Consider the following 23,591-nt stretch of genomic DNA (forward strand, 5'->3'; position numbering starts at 1 on the left):
GACAGGACAGAATAAGCATTTATATAGCACCTCCTAAGTGCTTTACAAGTATGTTATTTGATTCTCACAACACTTCAAGGTAAGTTTGAAAACACATTTTATAGTTGGGGAAACGAAAGCAAATAGGTTAAGTTACTTGTCCAGGGTCACATAGCTAGCAAGGTCAGAGGCTGGATTGGAACTTCCGGACCCCTGACCCTCCCTCCATCCACCGAGCCCTATTTCTAGCTGTAAAGGTTATTTGGCCCAGGCCACTACAGACATTGGACAAGGGAGGTCACAGTTGTGGGACGGGAGGACCCGTGGCAGAAAGAGGTTCTTCTGCCCGGCAGGCTGGTCAAGACGGGAGAGAGACTCGTGAAAATCAGTCCATAGCAAGGACGATCTGCCCATGGCCATGAAGTCAGAACGTCCAGTCACATCCTTGGGCAGCGAAAGGCGGTTCACCGTCTGTGGCTAGATCTGGACCACTGTCTACTGAGCCCTTCCTCCCGGGAGCGGCTGTAGGGGCCGCTAGGCACATGGCGACGGACACGGTGCATTACCAGATTGTGGCGCTGTCCGTAGTGAGGAACCGATGGGTAAAGGGGCCAGCGGGCAGGTGCGTAATCCAATGCTGTGTGAAAAAAATTAAAGGCATGAGAGGTCACAAGACACTGGGATCGCTCTGCCCCTCAGAGCCTCAGTCTCCTTGTCTATAAAAACTGGCTCTGACACGCTTCGTTCCAAGGCTCTCCCAGCAGTGTTGGGGAGATTAAAAAGGAAAGATAAAGGTGTTGCTGCTTCAGAACCCAGGGGGAAGAAAGGGAGGCTACTCTCACTCTCGCACTCCCAAGGGCAGGATGGGGACATTGAACTTTGTCCCCCCACTCACCCAGCTCCTAGGACGTGGAGAGAGGAAGAGGTGGCACTCACCGGCAGGAGGAGGTAAGGGGTCATTGAAGGCTATGTAGTTGAGGGGGAGGTAGCCAGGCAGGACAGGATTATCTGAGAAGAAGCAGCTCTCTTGAGGGAGGGCTTGAGGTGAATGAAGGGGTAGGCGGAAGGGCAGGGATTGGGGAGAAGGCAGGAAGGGGGGCTGGAACTGCCTATCCAGCCAGGCCCGAGGACGATCCATCTCTTGGGTCACTGGTTCGAAGGAAATAGCCCGCTTCCTCCTCTGAGGCGGATGTCTCCTTTGGCCTCTGTGCTCTAGGAGCCTCTGCTCCTCGTTCCATTCCCCTGAAATGGGCATGTCGGCTCAGGTAAGGATGCCAAGGCCCTGGATCCTGCCCCCATCCCGTCCCAAACTGGGCCTTCAGTCTCGGGTCCTCGCACTGACTCGCCTCTGCCCCTCACTCACGTCTCTCCCAGGCTGCCCCCACAGATTGTAGTTGTCAAGTCCAGCGGCCCTTATTTTATCCTTTGTGACTCTGACCCTACTGCTCACTCCCTTTGGACAATCCTAAACCCTAATCTCTCCAGACTCTAGCCCCTCATTCCCAGCTTTCTGGTAGCATTTCTACCCTGACCCTCTGCCGCTCCTCCTCCAGTCCCACATGTCCAAAGGAACAGCCTCTCCCCTGTTCTAGTTTTCTGGGTTAACCGCACCACCTCGCCTTCTCCCTCACGGCAGTCAGCTGTCAATGCAACCCCCATGGTCTCTGCCCACTCCCCCTCTCCTCACCACTTCCGGCTCAGGCCCTCATCCCTCTCCCCGGGATAACTACAAGAAGGGTCTTTCACATGGGTACTAAGGCAGCTGAACACGCACAGTCCGTCTCTAGGCCCGCTCTCCCCCTGGGCCGGAAGCTCTGGAGGCGGCAGACTGCCTCCCCCTGGTCAGAGCCTCCTCCACCAGCCCGCCCTCGGGTGTCCTTCTACGTCACAACTCGGTTCTAAGGCTTTAAATGGGAATTTGGGGGAGTTTTTCCAAGCCACAAATAACATGTGAAGGTCAGCAGCCAATGACCAAACACGTGAGGCAGATTTTACAGGGGCGCTGTAAACATCAGAAAAAATGTGTCTTTTTCCCGGACCCAAGGGAGAGCCAGAAGTTTTATGCAGATTTCCCGGATGAGGCTGGAGGGAGCGGGACACAGCTCTAAGCCCTGGGATGTGGAAGGTCCAGGAGATGGGCGGTGCTACGTGTGCTGGAAACAAAGGCTGACTTCTGGCTCTCTGACCCTGAGAAAACCCCAGGTGGCGCCAGGTTTCCGGTTTGGCCCCCCCACGCTCTGAGAGGGCAGCTCACCGAAGGGGGTGCCGCGGGTGGGCGCCTCCACGCCCCAGGCCTCGGCCACGTGCGCCAGCAGCAGCTGGGAGAGGTGGCGGTGGGCGTGCTGGTCCCAGTGGATGCCGTCCAAGCGCCGGTGCCGCACCGCGTGGCGGAAGTGGAAGTGCAGGTCCAGCACGTCGAAGTGGTGTCCGCCCGCCAGCATGGAGCAGTAGAAGTTTGCCTCGAGGATGTCCACGCGGAGGGAGCCCGACTTCTTCCGCAGCTGGGAACGAAGCGCAAGCTTAGGGCCCTCCCCCGGGAAGGCGCAGCGGCAGACCCGGCCCCCCCCATGGGAGGAGGGAGGCCCCCTTCTCACCTCTGGTAGCAAGAAGCCTCCGGTCACGCGGTCCCCCAGAGGCATGGCCAGAGTCCACACCAGGAGGCAGGAGGCGGGCAAGACCTGCTCCATCCTTTCAAACAAGCACTCCAGGTTTTCCTGGTAACTCCGGATGGAGTTGCGCCCGTACCTGGGGGCCAAAAAACACGGGACGGGGGCTTCAGAGCCCTGGGAAGGAAGAATATAGACTAGGGGGGCCGCCAGCAACAAGGGGTTGGGCTAGGGTCGGGCGGCCTCCGTCACCCAGACCCGGATGGGAGGGGGAGGGGAGGAGCGGCCGGCCGGCTGCCTCGGGCTCACCGCGAGAGGTCCCACAGGCAAGAGTTCATGATGACCAGGTCGGGGGGCGGCCCGCTCTCTAGCTCCGTCAGGATGTCCTCCACGTAGGCCGAGTACACCCGTGTGAGAAAGTAGAAGCGGAGGAGGTGGTGGCCCGAGCTGGACAGGAACTGGCGGACCTCCCGGTAGTGAGTGCCGTTGTGGAGCTCGCCCAGCTGTCCTCCGGCCACCAAGCGGTCCTGCTCGAAGCTCAGCTCCCCCTAATGCAGACAGGGCCTTACAGTGCCCACGGAGGCGTGGGCCGCGCCGCTCATCCCGGCAGGGCGTCCGGCCCAGAGCCCGCCAGAGCCCGCTCACCCCGACAGGGCGTCCGGCCCAGAGCCCGCCAGAGCCCGCTCACCCCGGCAGGGCGTCCGGCCCAGAGCCCGCCAGAGCCCGCTCACCCCGACAGGGCGTCCGGCCCAGAGCCCGCCAGAGCCCGCTCACCCCGGCAGGGCGTCCGGCCCAGAGCCCGCCAGAGCCCGCTCACCCCGGCAGGGCGTCTGGCCCAGAGCCCGCATCCTTCCTCCGGCTCAGCCTTGCAGGGCTGCTCCGGACACCTGCGCACAAGCCCCCGGGCCTCGGGCTCCAGGTTAGCCCTCCTCCCCCCGGGGATAGCCCTTCACCTTGGCCTTGAGCTGGGCCTCGGTCAGCAGGGTGTCTCTCTGGAGCAGCAGCACCAGGTCCTTGTACACGGCTCTTTGGACTGGGGAGAGGAGAGATGTGGGGGAGGGGAGCCGAACCAGAGCCCCACACCCCGAGGCCTCCTCCCGGGCGCAGAGAAGGGCAGCTCCCCAGGGGAGGCTGGGAGCGCGGGCATCCTTCGGAGGAGTCTCCCACATGTGGGATGCATCCAAGGCCGGGGTGGGGGGATGGGGGAGGGGGAGAGGGAGGGAAGGTGGGGAGGCAGAAGAAGGTTCTCCAACTCACTGGAATCTCCCAGGACAACCACAAACTTGTTGTGCAGCAGCTGCCGGACTTCGTAGGACAAGAAGTGCACCATGGTGTCCGGGGGTGGCAGACCAGCCGGCTGGCAGGGCCTGGGGGCACGGGGCCGCTCTCAGCCGTCTCCCGGGAGGTGAGGGAGGAGTGGCCAGGTTCCTCAGACCTACAAGAAGAAAGGGGGCTGGGAGCAGCAGGGCGGAAGGGTAGGGTTAGTTCTGCCCCTCCCCGGGGAGGAGGGGGAGTGGGAGTAGCTGTGGGGGTGTCAGGCTTCGAGGCCGGGGTCAAGCTCCGCCTTCTGGCGGCCTCAGTTTTTGTTTCCGGGGGATGGGGGCAATACGAGGGAATTTACCGTCTTTGAGGTCTCGGTTTCGAATCCTTGACCCAAGCTGCCACTTAACCCCCAGAGCTCTATTCTCACCGGGTCCGCAGCCCTCCAAAGAGTCCGTCCCCCACGTGCTGAGGGCGCCCCAACCCGCTACTAACCCCTACTTAGCTGTATCATCAAAGCGAAGGAAAGGAGATCCGGGAGGGCCGCCTGGAGGTGGAGGAGACGAAGGAAGCTGGGAGGGAGGGGGAGGAGGAAGACTACAGGAAGGGCAGAAGGGGGGAGGGGGCCAGACAGTCGGAAAGGAAAGGGAGGGGAGGGGCTTTTCTGTGGCCCCCCCCCGTGCCCCTCCCGCTTTCCTCCCACTGGACTGTCATTAAAATCTGGTTATTCCATCCATCACTAACCATTCTCCTCGGCAGATTTTGTGCTTTGGGAGATTACTCTTGGAGAAGAGTGGCTACCTAGGGCCATGGAGGCAGCCCGGGCTTTGCAGGCAGAGGACTTGGATTCGAATCCAGCCTTAGTCCCTGGTAGTTAGTAAAAGGCAGAATTTTTCTGACAGCGAGTCCACAGCTCATCCTGCCACATCTGGGGGATCCCAGAGGGCCTATCCATGATAGAGGGATTCCGGGGGCTGGCTGCAACGCTCTACTCTCCCCCACCCGCCCGCTCCCGCTCAGGTTCCCCCGGGTCCCTGACCTCCTTACTGGAAGCCTATTTTCCAAGACTCCCTTCCCTTCTCTTTCCGCCCCCCCCAGTCGTGCGCAGCACGTTTCATTAGGGTGTGCATCCAGGGATTGTATTTTAGACGAACGTGTTTGGATGCTAAATCTCAAAGGGACATTATTTTTATTCATCCGCTAAAAAAAAACCAAAATGAAACTTGATTTTTTAAAAAATGAAACAATATCAGCGACTAGGTCTTTTACATTAGCACACCCTAGAAGCGACTTCTCCCTTTGGCCCTATTTACCCACATCCCCCCTTAGGAATGCCCAGACTCCAAACTTGGAGCCCTCGGCTGCTGGGGGGAGGGGAAGCTGATGGGAGCCCGGGGGAGGGGGGCTGCACTAAGATCTACTCCTCCTCTCTTCCAGGAGCAGCTGGAGGGGTCACCTTTTCCATGAAGCATTCCTGATTGCCCCCTCAGATGTCTCCCAGGACACCCTGGACCGGTTCATAGCACTTATCTCACGCTCCCTTACATCAACCACAGTCATTTAAGTACTTGTCCCCGCTATTGGTAGGCTCAGTCTGTAATCAGAGCTATCAGTAAGGTCTCCCTCCGCGTTACCTTAGGGACCAGCACTCAGCAGGTGCTGAATTGAATTGAATGGAGGGCGGGTCTGGGGCTGGGTGTGCAGTGGTAGGCGGGCTCAGCGGGGACTGAGTAGGTGGGGGGCGTAGCCGAGACACGATGGGGGCGGAGCCACGGAGAAGGCGGAGCCAAAGGCTGCCCACAAAAATGATGGCGTCCTCGGCGTCGTCACGTGACGGCTAGGGGCGGAAGCGGAAGTTTAGCAAAATAGAATAAAGAAGGGCCGGCCGTTCGGAGCTGAGTGGACGCCCCGGGTTTGGGGGGGGAAATTAGGACGCAGCCATGGACTGTTACACTGCGGACTGGAACCCCCTCGGGGAAGCGGCCTTTTATCGGTGAGCGCGGGTCCCCGGGCCGACGTAGGACTCGCTTCCTCATCCTTTGTGCGACCCATCCCATCTGCGTGCATCGGGCCCCTGGTCTCCCCCCTCCTTCCTTCCCTCCTCCCCTCGCTGTCAAGAGCCCCGCCCTCATCTCTCCCCACGCACCCCTCACTCCATCACCCCCTCTCCTGCCCTTCCCCCACACCCATCCACCCCCGTTCTTGGCTTTTTCTAAATCCCCTCGGTAACGCCCCGCCTTCCCCCCAATTCCTCCAACCCACACCATGCAGTTGTCAAGGAAGCATCCAAACGGAGACTCCCAGACTGGGTTGGAAAGGCATCATAGGGCCGGCGTTCTTAATGGACCCCTTCCCGACAATCGTTTTCACATGCATTTTTTTTTTAAGATAATTTTACAAACAAATCCATTATATTAAAATACAAATTATTACGCTATTAAAAAAAAAAAAAAAGCCCATTCGACCCCTGTCTGGCCCAACCCGTATCTGAACGTTTACGCTATAACCCAGAAATCCCATTCTATAAATAACCTATTGCCTCTACAACCAAATACAAGCCCTTCTTGGCTTTTTAAGTCTTTCACGACCTCCCGCATCCCCCTTTTCCACCTTACGTATCCCCCTTCCTCCACTTGCGCGCCGCAGCCCCACTGACCTGATCGCGGTTTCTCACACAGGACTCTTCATTCATCTCCTGCCATGGTGTCTTTGCACTGACTCTTGTCTCCCTTGCCTGGAAAAGGGAGGCAATATATAAAGATAAAGTTATCTTTATATATTTGTAGATATTTATTTATGTACACGGTGTCTTCCACCATAGCATGGAACTTCCTCAAAGACAGGGACTGTTGTCTGGTTATCTCCAGGACCCAGCGCCGCGCTGCCAACAGTAACCGTCTAATAAATGCGCGCTGATTGGCATTTGGGGAGAGGTTGGTTCAGTAGCCTTTGCTTTGTCGATTTCCAGTAGCTTCAGAAAGAGCTCCTTCTGTTGAAAGGATAATCGCCCGTTTGGGGGAAGTTTTTCCTCGTATTGATACCAAAATCTACCTCTGCATATTTTGTCTGCTCCGCGGGCGGGGGCTACCAAAAAGAAATCTGTTCCTGATCTCGAGGACCTTGGGTTCTGATGGGGGAGATAACTCGTAGGGAACTATGAATAAACAAATAGCACGCATGATCAATAGGAGAGGATCTCAGAAGGATGGAAAACATTGCGTTTAGACGTACCAGAACCTGGGTTTGAATCTCGCCACGGGATTTTGGGCAAGGCACTTTAAATTTGATGAAACTCAGTTTCTCTTCTGTGAAATGGGAATAATAATACCTTGCCATATCGACCTTAGATAAGTGTTAGAGGTTTGGGATTTTTTGGACTGGGAAAGGGAGGGATTGCCATATCACAATGTTGTGTTGGAAGCTTATAGTCCCTTAAAACTGTTGCATCTTTTTCAGATAAACCGCGGAGTAATCACATCTTTTTCAGATAAACCGCGGAGTAACCGCATCTTTTCAGATAAACCGCGGAGTAACCTCATCTTTTTCAGATAAACCGCGGAGTAACCGCATCTTTTTCAGATAAACCGCTGAGTCACCGTGCCTTTTCTCTTTTGTGCTTAGGGATTGTTTTAAAAACTCAGATGTAACTGCTTTGCATTTATCCCTATTAAATTTCATATTATATGTTCACTACATATTTTTATATATTATAATCATATTGTATTATGAGTATATAACATTGCATATATTTTCAAATGAATAAAAGAAAGAAGTTCATTAAATGCTATGTCCCATGCACCATGCTAATTGATGGGGGCACAGGGAAAAAGAGACAGCGCTTGCTCTCAAGAGGCTCCTGTTCTAGTAAAAATCATAAGCCTCAACTTCTGAGCAGATGGAGAAGACCCGGTTAGGATGTCCTGGCAAGGCACATGGAAATACATCTTTTTAAGTGCTTTTATTCTAGTGATAAAACTGTATTTTTCTCACATAGATCCCCGTGGCAGTGCCAGAGACTTTGGTGGCAAGAGTTTTCTGAGTTTTCAGTCGCCGAATTGCTGAGGAGGTGGGAGCCCACGGAGGGCAGGCCTTCTGCACAGGGCTGTGAGGGAGTGCTTGAAACAGAGCCTCCGACCCCAAGGGCCACCGCTGTTCTGGAGGTTCTGGGGACCAAGACCTGGACAGCCTACACTAGCATTAGAGGGGGTGCTCCCGGGGCCAGCCGGGGGCTTCATGAAGAGTAGAAATTCTAAACTCCAAATTACCAACCTGGGTGATGTACTGGGGGAGCGGGGAATTTTCGAAGATGGGGGTGGGCATAGGGATGAGGAAAGGGAGAAGTGTCCCCCAGCATTCTTCCTATCCAGACAGTCTGAGTCCCAATTTGAAGCTAGGTGCTAATTAAGGGTTATTGATCAGGGGTGACCAGTTTTGGTCAAAATGTGATCAGTTTTCAAAATATTTTAGGGTGGACATTTCTAGTACAATGGGCGTGAAGCTGTGGAAATTTCTGAGCATTGGCCATAATAGATTGCTGAGCGAGTAGAGGTTAGGGTTCTGGAATCAAGGATTCTCAGAGAGAACCACTGCACACTGGTTCCAAGAATCAAAGCATTCTAGTATTCTTGGCTCTTCATCCCCTTCCAGGCTTCTTGGTGGTGACAGCCCTCCAAGCCGGTTCTGCTGAATGCACTACAGATCAGATTGTCCTGGTCCTCTTTGATGGAAACAGCCCAGCCAGCAGAGAGGTTGTAGTTACCGACTGAGTTTGTTTTACTGAACTTTTTTTGTTTTGTTACAAAGGATGCCTTGCTGGTGATATAAAAATAGCCAATAATTTCTTGATAGTTATTGCTGTAAGTCATGCTTATCCTCTTGAGGAGACATTTTAAAACCAGGTTTTATTTTACTTTGTGCACAGGTTCAGAGTTTCTAAATTATCTCTGGGCAATAATATTTTTCTTAGGGCTTATGTTTTTTGTTGTTGTTGTTGTTGTTGTTGTTGTTGTTGTTGTTGTTTTTGCAGAGAAAACTTACAATTAGGATTTAACATTTCAAAGATAGGCTTATAAAATTTATAGCAAGCAAATGAGAGTGGAGATTTACATATCACAGGTAGTAGCAGAAGGGGAAAATTGCATCTAGCAAATTGATACTGGAGTTAGTCTAGCAAATGGCTATCTTAAAACAGCCAGTGTTCTTTTATTCCTAACCAGTTAATCATCTTGTGCTAAGTGTGCTAAATTCCATAGCCTCAGATGGCTACAAATAAAATGGCTGTGCTGAAGCTAAATAGGAAGGGAATTTAAAAAACAAAACAAAAATCTTATGACAGTGTGTAGGGATGAGAAGAATATATATTTTTAGTGAATGTGACATAAACAAATATCAATAAATAACCAAAAGACAGCAAGAAAAAAAATTATTCGATTTAGTCCAAAGTTCTAATCTCTGGAAATCATTTTGGATCGTGCCCAGGAATGTCCTAAATCCAGCTCCTACAGACCTGATTGTTAAGTTTTCATTGTGAATATTTATACCTCAGAAATCAGCACACCCCTGATTCTGCGTTTAAAGTCCTTTGTGTTAATGGTACCTTCTAGGTTTGTGACAGCTAAAAAAAATTATAAGCTTTCTATCTGGCCTTTATCTAGGTCAGTGGTTAAAAATGTTTAAAAAGCCTACTGTTAATACAGATCCCTGGGACTTTCCACAGAGACTTTTTTCTAAGTTAACTTTAAAAGCCATTAATGACAACTCTGTATTCAGCCTTTCTGTCACTTCTAAATCCACCTAATTGTACTGACCTCTTGTCCATAAGAAAACAACCTGCTTTTTCAAACGATTTGTTAAACTCTAGGTAAACTACATAAAGCTTCCTTGGTCTGCCAGTCTAATTGTGACGCTTCAGTGGATCTGTAATATTGCCAGTTTGAGTAGCCCCCTTCAACAGCTGCCCCATCCTCATCTGTATGACTGTTAGGAGTTACCTGCTGCAAAGCCCTGAATCCATGTTCTGGACACTTCATGGCCCGGGATGTCTGTCCTTATATCTCCCCAGATGGCAGCCCTGTATCTCTCTGTTGACATCCTTTATACTGGTCCTTGTGAGACTCTTGGTTGGTCATGTGTTGCTCCCTGCTCAGTCCTGCTATGTGCTCCCCTTCAGGTGCCTGTGGATCCATAACTCCTAGGCACAGGATTGTAGATTTAGAGTTGGAAGGAACACCCAAGATCAGTTTTATAAATGAGGAAACTGAGGTTCATCAGAGACCTTGCGATTACATAAGGGGGTTATGGCACAGCTCAGAAGTTAAAGCAGGCCTTCTATGCCAAATATACCACTCCCTCCATTTCCCCAAATACATTCCATTACAATGTGAAAAAATATCATTGTTAAAAAGATGGAGCCTAATTTATTCAGGAAGAGGCTGAGCATCATTATAAGCTCTGCAAAATTCCTAATTTTCAATTTCAGGCCTGGCTCACTGTTACTGTGCAGTGACTGTCCAAGGTGTTCCATATTTGGGTTCAACTCTATATTTGACCACTTTCATGGCAAAATCGGGGACAAGATCATTCTTGTCACACTTGTTTTTGTTTTTGTTTTTGTTTTTTTTCTGTGAAGACAGGTAAGCTAAATAATTTTGAGAGATTGTGGAACACATTTAGGGAGTTCTGTAAAATCCCAAGGATTTCAGGCAATCACTACAATGTCATCCATTAGTAGGAAGGACCTTGGTATGTATGGGGGATCCATCTTCCCTTGGGATTCTGAGCCAGACATTTTCAGTGACAGTGACAAGCGTCTTTAGTATACATAGATTACCTCGTTTTATCTTTCATTTGACATTAATGATTAGAGGATTGGTGAGTAAAGTTATCTTTTTTACTCCTTCAAAGATTTTTTAAAAATCATTGTTGAAAATAATTTTTAATTTTATTTTATTCTGAGCTTAAGAAATAAGTCATTTCCACATTATAAATGAATAGAGGGGAAAATGGTTGTACATAAAACTGCATTTCTATCATTATATAACTTTTTTTCCTCTTTTTTTCTGTCCCCATTAGACACAAATATTTAGATAAATGAAACCATTCGATATATACTTAGATCAATTCTTTCTCTAGATGCAGATAGTATCTTCCTTCATTTGTCCTTTATAGTTAATTTGGGTATTTATATTATTTAAAAAGATTGTCACTCAGTTTTTCTTAAAATAATATGGTTCTTTCTGTATAATACATTCTCTTGCTTCTGCTCATTTCATTTTTGATTATTTCCTTAAGTCTTTCCATGTTTTTCTAAATTCAACTAGCTCATCATTTTTTATAACACAGTAGTACTCCATCACAATCATATAACACAGTTTGTACAGCCGTTCTCCAATTGACAGGCATCCTCACAATTTCAATGAAGAAAAGCTGCTATAAATATTTTAGAATATGTAGGTTCTTTTTTTTTTCCCTCTAATCATCTTGGAAAATAAAAGTAATAATGGTATTGCTAGGCCAAAGGGTATATACAATTTTATAATTCTACATTTATAACTGTATAATTAGGGCATAATTTCAGATTGTTCTCCAAAATGTTTGGATCAGTTCACAGCACTACCAACAATGAATTAGTTTCCTGATTTTTCCACATCCCCTTCAACATTTGTCACTTTCCTTTTTGATCTTTAACCCCAATTACCTCAGGGAAAAAAAAAAGAAAGAAAAAGAAAGAAAAATGTTTCCCCCTAAAAAATGTTAAAAGGGGCAGCTAGGTGGTACAGTGGATAGAGCACCAGCCCTGAAGTCAGGAGGACCTAAGTTCAAATCCAGCTTCAGACACTTAACACTTTCCAGACTCTGGGCAAGTCACTTAATCCCCAAAGCATTAAAAAAAAAAAAAAAAAAATCTTTAAACTAATATGATAGGTTTGAGATTGAATCTCAAAGTTATTTAAGTTTTCATAATTAATAATGTTTTAAAGCATTATTATATGACTATAAATTATTTTTATTTCTTCATTGGAAAAGACCTATTCAAATCCTTTGACCATTTATCAATTGAGAAATGATTTATATTCTTATTGAGCTGAGAAAGTTCTTTATATATTTGAGATTAAGAGACTTTTTTCCAAAAATCTGTCTATAAAATTTCCCCCTAATTTGCTTTCTTCTGATCTTGGCTATATTTGTTTTATTTGTACAAATCCCTTTTAAATTATTCATGAATATGCTTTGAAAATAAAAAGCTTTGTTAAAAAAATAAAAAAGAGCTGAAATTTGAAAAAAACCCAAATCTCTTTTAATTTAATATAATCAAAATTATCCATTTTGCATTTCACTTAGGATAAGTAATATATTCCATTTTCTTCAAATTTTCTTGTAATATCTGTCTTTACAATTAGGTTATTTATCCTTTTTTCATCTCGGTAAATGATGTAAGGTATTATTTGATGTCCAATTTCTGTCCTAGTCCTTTCTAGTTTTGTTTGTTTGTATTTACCAAATATTGAATTCTTATCCCCCAAACTTACATTTTTATATTTGTGAAAGTCAGTTACTGTATTTATTTGCTACTGTAAATTGTATGTTTACTCTGTTCCACTGAACTACCTTTTTATTTCTTAGTCAATACCAGATGTTTTTGATAATTATTGCTTTTTAATATAATTTAAGATCTAGTCCTGTTAGAGCTCCTTTCTTTACTTTTTTTTTAAAGTTTCTTTGATATTCTAGACATTTTGTTCTTCCAAATGAATTTTGTAATTTTTTTTTCTAATTCAGTAAAATAATTTTTTGGTAATTGAGACATTGAATGTATAAATTAGTTTGAGTAAAATTATCATTTCTGTTATATTGGCCCTGCCTATCCATGAACAGTTAATATTTTTCTAGGTAAATCAGATTTGTTTATACAAAGTTGGTTTTTTGTTTTGTTTTATTTTTTAATAATTTTGTTTTGGGGCAGCTAGGTGGCGAAGTGCATAGAGCAGCAGCCCTGGATTCAGGAGGATCCAAGTTCAAATCTGGTCTCAGACACTTAGCACTTCCTAGCTGTGTGATCCTGGGGAAGTCACTTAACCCCAGCCTCAGGGGGAAAAAAAAATTAATTAATTAATTTTGTCTATATAGTTCCTGGATTTCTTTTGACAGTATACTTCCAGATATTTTATACTATCTAAAGTTATTTTAAATGAGGTATTTTCTTTCTATTTCATCCTTTTTTCACACCTGCTCTTATTGGGAAGGCTTCTAGCTTCTCCCCATTACAAATAATGCTTACTAATGGCTCTAGGTAAGTATTTTTTTTTTTTTTACTAATTTAAGGAAAAAATTCATTTATACCTATATTTTCAAGTGTTTTTAATAGAAATCAAAAACTTTATCAAAAGTTTAAATATTGATTTAATATTTAAACTTTTATTATTGATATAATTAATCATATTAAAACTTTTCTTTCTGTTAGACTCCTTCCATTCCTGGTATAAATCTTGCTTGGTTGTAATGTAAAATCCTTATATGTTGTTATTTTTTAGCTAATATTAATTTAGGATTTTTATATCCACATTCGTTAATGAAACTCGTCTATAATTTTCTTTCTGCTTTTACTATTTCTAACTTAGATAGCGGTATCATATTTGTTTCATAAAAGGAGTTTGGTATCATCCCTTCTTTACCTAGTATTCCATATAATCTATTTGATATTGGTATTAGTTCATCTTTTAAATGTTTGATAGATTTTACTTGTAAATGCATCTGGTCTTGGTACTTTTTTCTTAAGAAGATCAATTATGGCCTGTTCAGTTTCTTTTTCTAAAACAATCTATTTAGATATTCTTTTTCCTCTTCTACTAATCTAAGCAATGTATATTTTTGTAAAAATTCTTCCATTTGACTTAAATTTTAAAATTTGCAAGCATATAATTTAGCCAAATAACTCCTATTGCTTTGATTTTATTTTCATTAGTGGTATATTCACTCTTTTCCTATCTAATAATAGTGATTTGATTTTTAGTCCTCTTTTTAAAATCAAATTAACCAATGGTTTATCTAATTTGTTTTTGTTTTTCCATAAAACCAGCTCCTAGTTGCTTCAATGGTTTTTTTTAACACTCAATTTTATTACTTTCATCTTTAATTTTTAGGATGTCTAATTTAGTGTTTAAGGATTCTTAGTTTGTTCATTTTCTAGATTTTTTAAATTGCATAGCCAATTCATTCATCTGCTCTTTCTCAATTTTATTAATGTTGGCACTTAGTAACATGAATTTTCTTTTGATTATGGGCTTTTGATGTGACATAGATTTTGTTATGTTGTTTCATAATAGTAATTCTCAGTATTGAAATTTTTGTGTCTATGATTTGTTCTTTAACCCACAACTTTTTTTTTTTTTTTTCCCCTGAGCCTGGGGTTAAGTGACTTGCCCAGTCACACAGCTAGGAAGTGTTAAGTGTCTGAGACCAGATTTGAACTCGGGTCCTCCTGAATTCAAGGCTGGTGCTCTATCCACTGCACCACCTAGCTGCCCCTAACCCACAACTTTTTTAACATTAGGATATTTAATTTTTAGTTTTTAATCTTTGTTTCTGTAGTTAAATATAAATATAATAAATGAGAAAAAAGTATATTCTTTTCCCTTTCCATTCAGTTCCCCCCAGATAGTGATTATAACTAGCTTATCTAAAATTCTATTCACTTCCTTGACTTTTGTCTTAATTTTTTGGTTAGATTTATCTAATTCTAAGAAGGAAAAGTTAAAGTTCCCCACTATTATAATACTATTACCTATCTCCACTTGAAATTCATTTAATTTTTTTTTTTTCTGAAACAATTGGGGTTAAGTGACTTGCCCAGGGTCACACAGCTAGGAAGTGTTAAGTGTTCTGAGATCAGATCTGAACTCAGGTCCTCCTGACTTCAGGGCTGGTGCTTTATCCACTGCACCACTTAGCCGCCCCAATTCATTTAACTTTTAACAATTTAAGTACTATAGTATTTAGTCTATATATAATACTGCCTCATTATCTGTGGTACCTTTTATCAAATTGTACTTACCCTGTTTATGTCTATTAAATCTATTTTTAGCCTTAATTTTGTCAGAGATCACTTGGTACCCATGCTTTTCTTGGATCAGACAAAACACAATAAATTCTGCTCCAACCCTCCATTTTAACTCTGTATATATCTCTCATTCTTAAAATGTGTTTCTTGTAAACAACATATTGTTGGATACTGAGTTTTTATACATTTTTCTGTCTGTTTTATGATGTGAGTTCATCCCATTCACATTCAAAGTTAGAATATCTATTTGTGAATTTCTCTTCATATTATTTTTACTCACTAGCTCAGCTTTTCTTTTTAAACCCGTTCTTCCTTTCACTTTACCCTTTTCCCTTACCATCCTAAAACTTCCCTGGCAGATGAGGTCCTAAATAACTGGGTACAGGTTAGCAGAGGAAGAATGAAATTTGATGGAATTGCTCCCTGAGGTAAGCAGAAAGGGCATTGATAGGGATCCGTTTAGCCTTAAGGCCCTACCTTGTGTCCAGCCAAGAAATCCAAGTTACATCAAACCCTTGAGGGTTGCTGAATCCCCTGAGGAGTTATAGCCCACCATAGCACTCAGCCTCGTGCCCTGTGGTGTCCCTCCTCTCACCCCATGCTCCATGGCTCATGGTGACTTTCTCCTTATAGCTAACTCACTCTTTTAGGGTGCTTAAATCCCTTTCAGGATTTAACCTACTAGCCAAGTGCATACTCCAGCCTCATGGGATGTTCCCATTCTCCTGGTTAATTGTGGGTTCCACTAGGGAACTTGTCTTTTCCATAAAACCCCTTTCCTTGCTAACTATGTGCTCTTCCAACTATTTCATATTTACTACTCCTAGTGTCTATTGTATCTCTTCATTTTGTCTATAACCTCTTTTTTTTTCATATCTAAAAGTTTTTATTTACCAGATAATTTGCATGAGTAATTTTACAACGTTGACAATTGCCAAACCATTTGTTCCAATTTTTCCCCTCCTTCCCCTTCCCCCAGATGGCAGGTCAATCAATACATGTTAAATATGTTAGAGTATAAATTAAATACAATATATGTATACATGTCCAAACAGTTATTTTGCTGAACAAAAAGAATCAGACTTTGAAATAGTGTACAATTAGCCCGTGAAGGAAATCCAAAATGCAGGCGGGCAAAAATAGAGGGATTGGAAATTCTATGTAGTGGTTCATAGTCATCTCCCAGGGTTCTTTCACTGGATGTAGCTGTTTCAGTTCATTCCTGCTCTATTGGAACTGATTTGGTTCATCTCATTGTTGGAGAGGGCCAGGTCTATCAGAATTGATCATCATATAATCTTATTGTTGCTGTGTACAACGATTTCCTGGTCCTGCTCATTTCACTCAGCATCAGTTCATGTAAGTCTCTCCAGGCCTTTCTGAAATCATCCTGTATAACCTCTTCTAAATAAACCTACTTTTTGTCAAAGAGAACGACCATTGGGAATTCTTCACGTGACCAGACCCCAACTTCTAGTTCCTACATCAATAACATTTGATATTCTTCTAAATTGTATCTTTTTTTTTTTTACAACCAGTAATGATGATAATGTTAAGAAGACTGATAACATTTTCACATATAAGAAGTAAATAGTTTGACTTTAATGAGTTCCTTATAATTAGTCTTTAATATTGTCCATATATTTTTTCAGGGTCTTTTATATCAAATTTTCCTTTGAGTTCTGTTTTTTTTGTCATAAATATTTGGAAATCTTTCAGTTTGTCAAATGTCCTATTTTTTTTTTTTGTTTTTTGTTTTGTTCTGTTTTGTTTTGTTTTTGTTTTGTTGCCATATTACTTTTTTTGGTCTTTGAAATATAATATTCTAAGACCTATGGTCTTTTAGTGTAGAATTTGCTAGGTCTTGTAATATCCTGATTGTATTTCAGTAGTATTTAAATTTTTTTTCCTTATTGTTTGCAGTATTTTCTCCTAATCAGGAATTTTGAAACTTGGCCATGATGTTCCCGTTATGTTTTCCTTCTCAGACCTCTTTCAGGTAGTGAATAGTAGATTTTTTTTCTGCTTTAGCTTCTTATTCCAGGATTTCCAGGTAATTTTCCTTAATAATTTCTTATAATGTTTTCTTGTTTTTTTTTATCATAATTTTCAGGCACTCTATCAATTCTTAATATTGTCTCTTCTCAATATGCTCTCCAGATCAGTTGTTTTTCTAATGAGAAGTTTCAGATTTTTTTTCTAGTTTTATTATTTCTTGGTGTGTCTAACAAATCACTTGATTCTTCTTATTCAGTTCTATTTTTTAAAGAGCTATTTTCTTCTTTAAGGTTTTGGATCTTTTCTTTTAGTTGATTAACTTTCTTTTCATAATTTTCTTGGATTGCTTTTAATTTTTCCCCTGATTTTTCCTCAGTCTCTCTTATTTGATTTTTAAAGTCCTTTTTAAGTTCTTCCAAGAGTTTTTTTTTTTCCAAGCTTGTGTCTACTTGATATTACTCTTTGATTTAGGAGTGACTTTTTTTATTTCAATATATTCCTCTGAATATGACCCCAGATTTTATATTGTCATAGTTAGCTATTATTGGCTTCTTTTTCCTTTGCTTACTCATTTTTATTTTGTCTTACTTTATTTTTAGCATCTTATCATTGTAATTAGATTTTAATCCCAAGTTGTGGGGAATGTTTCCCTAGGCTACAGGTCCTCCTTGCCATTATTTTTTGAATTCTATCTAGGGCCCAACCTCAAGTACTCCTTTGCTCTCCTAAACCACAGTTATGACCCAAGTCACATTGCCCTGAAAATGCTCTTACTCCCTGTGGCACTACATTCACTGGCCATGTGCTTGTTCTACCTCACCCACAGCCACAGCTGTGGATCATGTCTGGTCAGCGCTGCTAGGTCTTCTGCCCAGAAGCAGCAAGGATCCTTGAATCTTTCCCCACTGGGCTATATATTCCCCACATTAAGTGAAAGTTCCTGAGGCCTTGAAGTAAAAGTTCATGAGATGAAAGTCCTTGAAGGCCTAGGCTTCTTCCAGTTGATCTGCCTCCTCCAGGCCCCCTGGATTTTCATTCAGCAGAATCATCCCAGAGAGGGTTATACTTTACTCAGGCCAAACCTCCAGGACTTGGAAGTCCTGGCTTTCCTGAGGCCTTCTCAAGTTGTTTTAGGAGGATAGTTGCTTTATCCCTTTATTTTTTGCCTTTCATTTTGAGGTGATGTTCTGTCAGTGGAGGACATTTGGAGAGCTTAGAATTTTCTGATCTACTTTGCCATGTTCCCAGAATTCTCTCTCCCAAGGATTCATACTTGATTTGATATGTTTGAAAGAAAGCTTTTGAAACAGTGTTTATTCTATCCATTAATAGTACCAATTAGGTACCAAGGGATTTTTTTGTTCTTTGTGACTATTGGTCAGTTGTGTGTTCTTCTAGAGACCTGTTTCCTATCTCTTTCATCTGTGAGGATGTTCTTGGTGCATGTGTAGATTATTCTTATAAAAATGTTGTAGAGAGTGGAAAGTCATCATGCAGATCAACAGTTATTAATATTCCCTTGATTACTTTTTAAAAATAACAATAAAGAGATTTTCCCTCCCAGGTCTTTGGAATTCGCTTCTCTTGCTGTGTTGCATAACCTGTCAAAAAAGGAAATGAGTTTAATCTGATATAATCTCCTCTTGAGGAAGTAAATCATATTTTGTTCATTATGATCACTGCTTCCTTTTTTAGATATTCACTAACTAAAAGACATTTGCCTTTCTCCAGTTCTTCGGCATCTCTTCTGTTGTCCATGATCTTTCAAAGGTCATTGACAGTGACCCAGGAATCACATCTCCTAGGACTTTTCAGTATCTGAGGATATATTTCATCCTAGTTAAGTGGCTTAAATTTAGCAAGAATCCCTGGGTGTTCTTTTCCTTTTTCCATATGTATCTTGAGTATCACCTCTCTCTCAGCCACACTGACAATTCTCATTTAACCTAAATAGACTCTTCAGTAAACCTTTGTGGAAAGTCAATTTTTATGTGAATTTGCCTGTGCTTGTGAGGAAGGCAGGGAGGCAGATAGGTAGCTGCCCACAAAGTAAGAGCAGGTAGAGGAATGTGTGGGCCACGGCTAGCCACATGGAGACAAACATGGACAAGAAAACATGGGTGACATGTGGGGACTGGGGAGAAATACAAGGGGACTTTGTAGGGGTTGGAGAGTGAGGAAGGATAGGCAGATGGGACAACTGTCATCTCTCTTAGTGCTTGAGGTGTCAAGCCAAGTACTTGATTGGTGGTGGTCTTTCTATGCAGTCTGTTTTTCTGCTTTTGTTTGGTGTTTTTTGAAAGTTTTTTATTTGGGAGGCTTTAGGGGGTAGGAGGTAGGAAGCTGCAGAGTGCTGAGCCAAGAGATAGGATCAAGAAATAAAGCGTGATATTATATAGTAAAATTAACATAGGTGGGTTTTTTAATATAGATTTTTTTTTCTGAATTCTTTGTGTAAAGTAGAATTTGAGGGGTTTTTTGGGAGGAGGTTGTTTTTGTTTTTTATTTTTTAGTCAATTGTTAAGTGTCTGAGACCGGATTTGAAACCCATAACTTCAGGGACCAGTGTTCTATCCACTGTGCCATCTAGCTGTTCCTGTAAAGTAGAATTTATATAATATGAATTTATTCAGAATGAGAATTGTCTGTATTTGTTCCATCCTTTCCAATGCAAAGATCATTCTCCTTGTAAGAGAAAATAGAGAGGGGCAGCTAATTGGTGTAGTGGATAAAGCACCAGCCCTGAAGTCAGGAAGACCTGAGTTCAAATGTGGCCTCGGACACTTAACAGTTTCAAGTTGTGTTTTCCTGGGCAAGTCACTTAACCCCAGTTGCTTCCGGGGGGTGGGGGTGGGGGGGGGGAGAGAAAGAGAGACAGACAGACAGAGAGAGACAGAGAGATGAGAGAGAGAAAGACAAGAAAGAGAATATACAGACAAAATAAAAATTGCATTGTTCTGCTTTTCCTCCTCACCATTATCTATCATCATCCGTTCTGAGTATTTTTTTCCCATATTTTCCCCCCTCAATATGGCTAAAGACATAGATAACAAAGAGTATTGTATTACCTTCTCAGTGGGTGGAGGAAGAGTGGAGGAATTGAAACTGAAAATAAAAATAAAATTTAAAAATACATAGCTAAAGAACACTTTCCTGCTTACCCCCTCAAAAACAAACCAAGAAAAAAAAATCTCTCTGAATCAAAGGCATTTGTTTTTAAAACCTTTTCTAACTATTATGCTTTTCTCACAAATTTGAAGATGGAGGAGTTACTTCTCCAAAAAATCTCTGCCTGTCTGAGCTTCCAGTTTTTCAGGTCCAGGGTATGTGTTCCCTTAATTCTTGAGTCTTTAGCTTTCAAGAATGGCAAGTCAAGAAGTTAGTCACTGCTTTGCTTTTGGCAAATAGAGAACACCTTTATTGTGGTTCACTCTAGGCCTCCTGACCCCAAAGTCTCTCCCTGGGACCAATTAAGGTGACCTCTTGGTGAGTGTGATTTATTTCTGAGCTCTGAGACAAAAGCCTGCTTGTATTACCATTCTTCTTCCCAGTTTTCTCACACATCCTCCACCCCCTTCCCCACCCCCCCCAAGATGCCTCAGTATATGGAATATCTTCAGTTGCTTGTCCTTTCTTCTGATGCTTCCTAGGCAGACAGATGGCTGTTTGCTTTTCTAAGGGGAGCAGTGTTAGGGGCCTCCTTTCTAATTTGGGTTCCATTCCTGGTTTTTTCAGGACCTTGGACAAGCGTCATCCCTCTGAGCTTTTTCATAAAGTGAGTGCCCCCATAGTAAGAACAGACCAGTCTAGTGAAGAGAAGACTCTGGTTGTAGTCAGAAAGTCCAGATTTTATTCCCAGCCTGATTACTATCTGTGTGACTTTACACAGTCCCTTCCCTTCCCTTCTCTTCCCTTCCCTTCCCTTCCCTTCCCTTCCCTTCCCTTCCCTTCCCTTCCCTTCCCTTCCCTTCCCTTCCCTTCCCTTCCCTTCCCTTCCCTTCCCTTCCCTTCCCTTCTCTCAATTGAGGAAATTGGGCCTAAATGGGCCCTAAAGTTTCTTAAATCCATTGATCCCTGTCTGCCCTAGAGAGATGTCAGGAGACCCCAACAAGGGAAGGGACAGGAGAACCCACAGTAAATTATTATGCAGTGTTATGTTACTGCCATGCCCTCCTGAAATAGGCTCCACTTGGGAGGCAGTTAGATTGGTAGTGTTACTATTGCCTGTTTATATGTGAAGGAAGAAATAAGAAGAGATTTTTGATCTTTTCTTGATTTAGGGCTGGAAGGAACCTTAGACATCGTTCATTCACTGAACACTTTTTTAAGCATCTATTACTGTGGAGCACTGTGCTAGGCTCTGGGGGGTGGGGGGGTCCAAAGACAGATGCAAAACACTCCTGTCCTCAAGGAACTTAAGTTCTACCACAGAGAAGCAACATCTACACAGATAAGTCAGTATAGATTTTTTTTTTTTAATGTAGCTGTGATTTCAATGGTACTTTCAATAAGGAAACTCCCTTTGCCATGTAACCTGCTGTGCAAATTTAGTTCTATGTTTGTTTGTTTTTTTCCTTTCATTTTTGCTCAGGCTGGGATTAAGTGACTTGCCCAGGGTCACACAGCCAGGAAGTGTTAAGTGTCTGAAGCAGATTTGAACTCAGGTCCTCTTGACTTTAGAGCTGGTGCTCTATCCACTGCACCACCTAGTTGCCCCAGTTTTAAAGTTTTATGGAACCCTAAATGTTTAAATGATTTGTTCAGGGCCGTACAATTACAAGGTCTCAGAGGTGGATTTTAAGCCCAGGTTTTCCTGGCTCTAAAACCATCTCTCTCTCCATTATACCACACTACCTTTCAAATACAAAATGTGTCCAAATAAATACAAAGTAATGGGAAAAGGACATAACACCTTAAGAAATCAAGAAAATCCACTTTTTGGAGTCAATACTTGAGCTCAACTGTCAAAGATGAGAGTGTTCCAAGAGACAGAGATGAGGGGGGAAATGCCCTTGGCATGGGGAACTGCTTACACAGAGATGAGAGAATGCTGGCGGTCATGGGAAGTGGCTGATAGGCCAGTTTGGCCGGGCTATGTGAAAGGAACTAATGTGAAATCACTATTTAAAAAAAGTAGGGTGTATAACTGTTTGGTCATGTATACATATATTGTATTTAATTTATACTTTAACATATTTAACATGTATTGGTCAACCTGCCAACCATGGGGGGGGAAAGAGGGGAAAAATTGGAACAAAAGGCTTGGCAATTGTCAATGTTGTAAAATTACCCATGCATATATCTGGTAAATAAAAACTATTATTAAAAAAAAAAAAAAAGTAGGTTGTAGACAGATTGGGAGGGAGTTTAGATGCCAAAGAGGGGATTTGGTGTTTTAGATGAGGGACTACAGGGAAGATACTGAAATCTTTTAAGCCAGAGTATGATGTGGTTAGTGCCCACAGGGAGCCCAGTTAAGAGGTGGTGTAGTATTCAGGTGAAAAGGCTTCTAGGCTAATGCTCTGTGAGGGAAGGGAAAGGGAAATGTGAGAAGTGTTGGACAAGTAGAATCAAGATTTGGCACTCGACTCGATGCAAGGCTTCTTATTCTGAGATTGCAAGTCAAAGCGACTGGTAGAAGAGTAGTGACCCAACCAAAGTAAGAGCGTTTGATGGGTGAGGTAGATTTTGTGGGGAAAATATTTTGAGCCTGTTCAGTTTGAGATGCCTCTGGGGCAATCAGGTGGAAAGGACAAATAGGCAGATAGAGATGTGGACCTGGAACTTAGAAGAGAGAAGAGAGCTTGATTGTATAGGACTCAGAATGGAAGTTGGGAATACCAAGAGAAAAGATGAGAGCCTTGGGGCATATGTATTGTTACCTAGAAGGACAGGGATACTACTGATCTTGCAAAGGAGGCTGAGAGTGAGCAGTGTGACAGACAGGAGGAGAACCAGAGGAGAGCAGTGCCCTGAAACCCAAGGAGGAGAGAACATACAGAGAGATCGAGCATTCAGAATCACAAAGATGGCAAGGAGTAGTCTGAGTAGCACCTGCTGGACAACTTGGAGCATAGGAGGGAGTAAGGGAAGGGAGCAAGTGTGGGCAGTAAGCCTTTTTTCTGGAAATTTGTGAAAGGATGGAGGTCAGAAAATGGCTAGAGAGATGACGTAGCTTGAGCTAAGTCCCACAGATCGTCGTCATCACCAAATTGCCAACATATATATTAGCAATTTAAGATTCACCCAGCACTCTATAGTGTTAACTCATCTGACCCTCACAGCAGTTCTGTGAAGTAGGTGGTTATGATTGTCCCCATTTTACAGTTGAGGAAACAGAGGCAGAGATACAGTGACTTTTCCAGGGTTACACAACTAGGAAATGAGGCAAAGTTTGAACTCTGGTCTTCTAATTCCTGGTCTAGCACTCTGCGACATGGTTGTATTTCCTAAAATTACTGTTTACATTTATAGTGTTATTTTTTGAGCTCTAAGGAACTTTCTTTTGAAGCCCTCAAGTATGTTGATGTTTGAGCTGGGCAAAGCATCGGGCAGAGAGCTTGTGAGAACTCCATTGTTGATACCAATAGTAATAGGTTATTCAGTGGGTAGAGTGCTAGGTCAGGAAGACTAGAGCTCAAATGCAGCTACAGACATTTTCTAGCTGTGTGACTGGGCCGGTCTCTGAACCT

The 23,591-nt window shown here is 43.3% G+C and overlaps 2 protein-coding genes across 8 annotated transcripts in view; one reads left to right on the forward strand and one right to left on the reverse strand.

The window, feature by feature from the left end:
- Positions 1 to 6,735, reverse strand: PCED1A (PC-esterase domain containing 1A). Of its 7 annotated transcripts, XM_074274958.1 has the most exons (10): positions 6,502 to 6,735; positions 5,480 to 5,682; positions 4,341 to 4,417; positions 3,843 to 4,020; positions 3,539 to 3,618; positions 2,895 to 3,133; positions 2,574 to 2,724; positions 2,234 to 2,480; positions 916 to 1,221; positions 1 to 616 (listed from the first exon to the last, which is right to left on the reverse strand). In XM_074274958.1, exons 4-10 carry the CDS (start codon positions 3,913 to 3,915, stop codon positions 444 to 446), a joined length of 1,269 nt encoding a protein of 422 aa, XP_074131059.1. In that variant the 5' UTR covers positions 3,916 to 4,020; positions 4,341 to 4,417; positions 5,480 to 5,682; positions 6,502 to 6,735; the 3' UTR covers positions 1 to 443. The 7 variants fall into 7 exon arrangements, with proteins under 7 accessions (XP_074131059.1, XP_074131060.1, XP_074131062.1 ...); XM_074274959.1 differs by lacking the exon at positions 4,341 to 4,417; XM_074274961.1 differs by lacking the exons at positions 4,341 to 4,417; positions 6,502 to 6,735 and having other exon boundaries at positions 3,843 to 4,038; positions 5,480 to 5,585.
- Positions 5,679 to 23,591, forward strand: part of VPS16 (VPS16 core subunit of CORVET and HOPS complexes) — a 25,524-nt gene continuing 7,611 nt past the window's right edge. The window contains exon 1 of the mRNA XM_074274956.1: positions 5,679 to 5,838. Coding sequence (XP_074131057.1) covers positions 5,786 to 5,838 — 53 coding nt within the window. The 5' untranslated portion in view covers positions 5,679 to 5,785. The remainder of the gene's footprint in view (positions 5,839 to 23,591) is intronic.

Source organism: Sminthopsis crassicaudata, chromosome 6 (genome assembly GCF_048593235.1).
Source record: "Sminthopsis crassicaudata isolate SCR6 chromosome 6, ASM4859323v1, whole genome shotgun sequence".
NCBI lineage: Eukaryota > Metazoa > Chordata > Mammalia > Dasyuromorphia > Dasyuridae > Sminthopsis > Sminthopsis crassicaudata.